Source organism: Apaloderma vittatum, unplaced genomic scaffold (assembly GCF_000703405.1).
Source record: "Apaloderma vittatum isolate BGI_N311 unplaced genomic scaffold, ASM70340v1 scaffold13887, whole genome shotgun sequence".
Classification (NCBI taxonomy): domain Eukaryota; kingdom Metazoa; phylum Chordata; class Aves; order Trogoniformes; family Trogonidae; genus Apaloderma; species Apaloderma vittatum.
In genome coordinates, this window is record NW_009727912.1 from 7,293 (window position 1) to 10,041 (window position 2,749).

Consider the following 2,749-nt stretch of genomic DNA (forward strand, 5'->3'; position numbering starts at 1 on the left):
ATCTCTTCCTTCCGAGCGAGGCTGTGACTTTGAGAACCCGAGGTTGAGGAGCACGGCTGCGGGGCGCTGCTTGTGTGAAGCGCCACAGGGAAATCTCTCCGATCCACAGCGTGAGCGCTGTGAGCAATAATCGCTGAACCCCCCTCACAATGCAACCCTGAGCTCCCAGCGGTAGCAGCTCTCCCTGACATGGGGAAATGGCGAGTTTCCAGGGCCTTTGGGGAACGTGTTTTTTGCTGACATCCTGCCATCAGGGCATTTCCCAACCCTTCTGGTCTCACCAGTATTTCTTGGAGCGAGCTTTCCCGAATCAGATCGTGCCTCCTTCCTCATCTTGCAACGACCTTGCGCTTGTTGTTGGGCAGACGATCGAGTTTTGCTTTCCTGCTAGCTGTGCTGTTTTCTAGCCAGCCTTTGCTTGCACCTGGTGGTGGAGTAATTCTCCTTGAGCCGTGAAATAATACGAAGGCAAATGTTAAAGTGGATCAGAGTTGCGGGGAAGTTGAGATCTGGGCTGATAACGTTTGGCAGGAGCACCCCGTGCTGGTTTTTCGGTGTGTGTATTTTTCTAAAGTGATTCACTGGCTGCAGATAATTCCCCCTTTGTGCAGGGCGCCGGCTCGTGATCTGGTGTCCGTCGTGGTTCAGCTAAAGGTGAAGGTCCAGCCGCGCGTAGGAATGTGCATCGTGCAGGGAAACGGCGCTGGGTCTCGGGTTTTGAGGCACGTTTATGGTTAATAACACGTTTCCACTCACATGCTTTAATCCCGGCTGTTGTCTCCGTCAGCCCCGTGGGGAGCCCTGCGCCAGGGTCGTTTCCTCCTGCCGCGCTGCTGCTGCGACCGCGACGATACAGCGGGACGGTCGTGAGCCCTCCCTGGTTTAAAATGAAGCCTGCTGGAGCGCCGCAGGATTAGGGGCCTTTGCAACACGTGTGTCTACATCGTAGAGAAACCTTAGGGGAGCTCAGCTGGCTTTTGCCTGAGGAGCATTTTCATCTTGAGACTTCAGTGCTCTTCCTCGCTTCCCTGGTGTCCTCCAAGTTGCAGCTTTTTTATTTCAGACAGAGAGAAAAGCCACATCTCTTGCACCGTCACTATCAAGCTTTTCCGAGGCGGTTTCCTGCCTCTAGAAGCCGTCTTGTAACACCCACATAAGTGGAATTCAGTCCTGCCTGAGCTTTATTAAAAGCTCCTATCGCCCAGCCGCTCGTTCTGCCCTTTGATCCTCGCGTGGCTGATTAAGACCAGTCCTCTAGGGGCCAAGGAGCGTTTTTCTTCAAGCGAGCGCTCCTGGTTCAGCCCCCGGGTAGAGGAGGGGAGCTCCCGGTGCTGTGGCACCCTCCAGCCTTGCTCTGCCCTCGGAAGTGGAGGCCGGAGCGCAGGAAACCCACATCGGCACGCCAGGACCTCTGCAGAGCCTGGCACCCAGCCTGCTGCCCTTCAGTATCCTGCAAGCTCCCAGTGTTTGAAAAGACGAGATTTTAGGAGAAAAGCAAAAAGGAGGTGCTGACCACCTCCTCTGCCGGCTGCTTTTACGAGCAGCAGCGTATTTATGAATTTACCGCAGCTGGGGTAGGGAAGCTCTAACGTGGTGGTTTCCAGAGCAACTGGCTGAAGCTTTTTACTATTTTTCTTTTTATTTTTTAGGGTTTGAACCCTGGCAAAGCAATCGCTGAGATCAAGAAGATGATGGCAACTTACAAAGAGAAGGCGACCGCTGCCTAATGCTCTTCCCGAACTGGAAGTGTAACGCGCAAACGTGCTTTACCTGAAAGTAATTTATACCATGATTTGGTGAGAGGAGGTTCCAGCAGGGAATTTGGCCTTTTTCCCATAGGTTTGCACGTACAATAAACACTGTAAAGAATGAATAAGAGTCATTACTTCATTAACGATATGGAACCACCTCTGGTTTCATCGCAGAAAGCCAAACCTCTCTGCTTTGTGGTTCGCAGCGCGTGAGCAGCTGGGTTCGCCTCTGAGGCTCTGCTCTGGGGTGAGGATTTAAAAACTGGTGGCAGGAAAGAGAGGGTCCTGCCACCACCCTGCTGGGATCCTTATTTTTATTCCAAGTCCTAAAGTCGTTGAGGTTTATTAGAGCAGGGTTGAATTTTTCTCTTTGCTCCTAGAGCGAGCAGTTGTTTAGCTCCGGCTCTCTCCAGCTCGGGATGTGTCTGGTAGGTTGTTGCTTGAAGCAGCTGTTTGCGGTCTTAGCGGGGTGGAGGGGAAAGGATTCACTTTCTGTTTTGCTGCTTACTAGTTTTTTTGTGTGTGTTTGCGTGCATCTAGATGTAGGAAAAACTTCTAGAAATGTCATGATGCTCCTTCTGAGACCTGACGTAACCAGGATGGGCAGCAAATGAAGATTGGGGTGACTTAAAAAAGTAGTGTACAGTTCTCAAAAGGCTTTACCCCCTGTTTTTTTCCATTTTTCTATCTGTCCCGCAGCAAGGGAGCGTGGTGGCCATCTCAGGAAGCCAAAACGATGTCGCTGTCTTAGTTTGCATTTGCAGAAATCCTTTCTTTTCCCGGAGCGAGTTGCTAAGAGCTGATGCGAGACGGACTTTTCCCTGTAGGTCAGAGACACGTGGGTAGGGCTGCTCTTCCGTGTCCTGTTTTCTGTGTCCCCAGTGAGCTGGGGCTGAGGATGGGTGAGCTCTTCTTGCCCACGTTGGTGATATCTGGCAGCGGTTTTGCAGCGGTCCGGGGCCCTCCGAGCTGAGCTTTGGCTGGAGGGGTCTGCTCTG

The 2,749-nt window shown here is 52.2% G+C and overlaps 1 protein-coding gene across 1 annotated transcript in view; it reads left to right on the forward strand.

Moving 5' to 3' along the window:
* Window positions 1–1,878, forward strand: part of SDHB (succinate dehydrogenase complex, subunit B, iron sulfur (Ip)) — a gene marked incomplete at its 5' end in the record, with an annotated part of 9,166 nt that extends 7,288 nt beyond the window's left edge. The window contains one exon of the mRNA XM_009873888.1: window positions 1,650–1,878. Within this exon, the coding sequence (XP_009872190.1) occupies window positions 1,650–1,727 (78 nt within the window). The remainder of the gene's footprint in view (window positions 1–1,649) is intronic.
* Window positions 1,879–2,749: the final 871 nt, after the last annotated feature.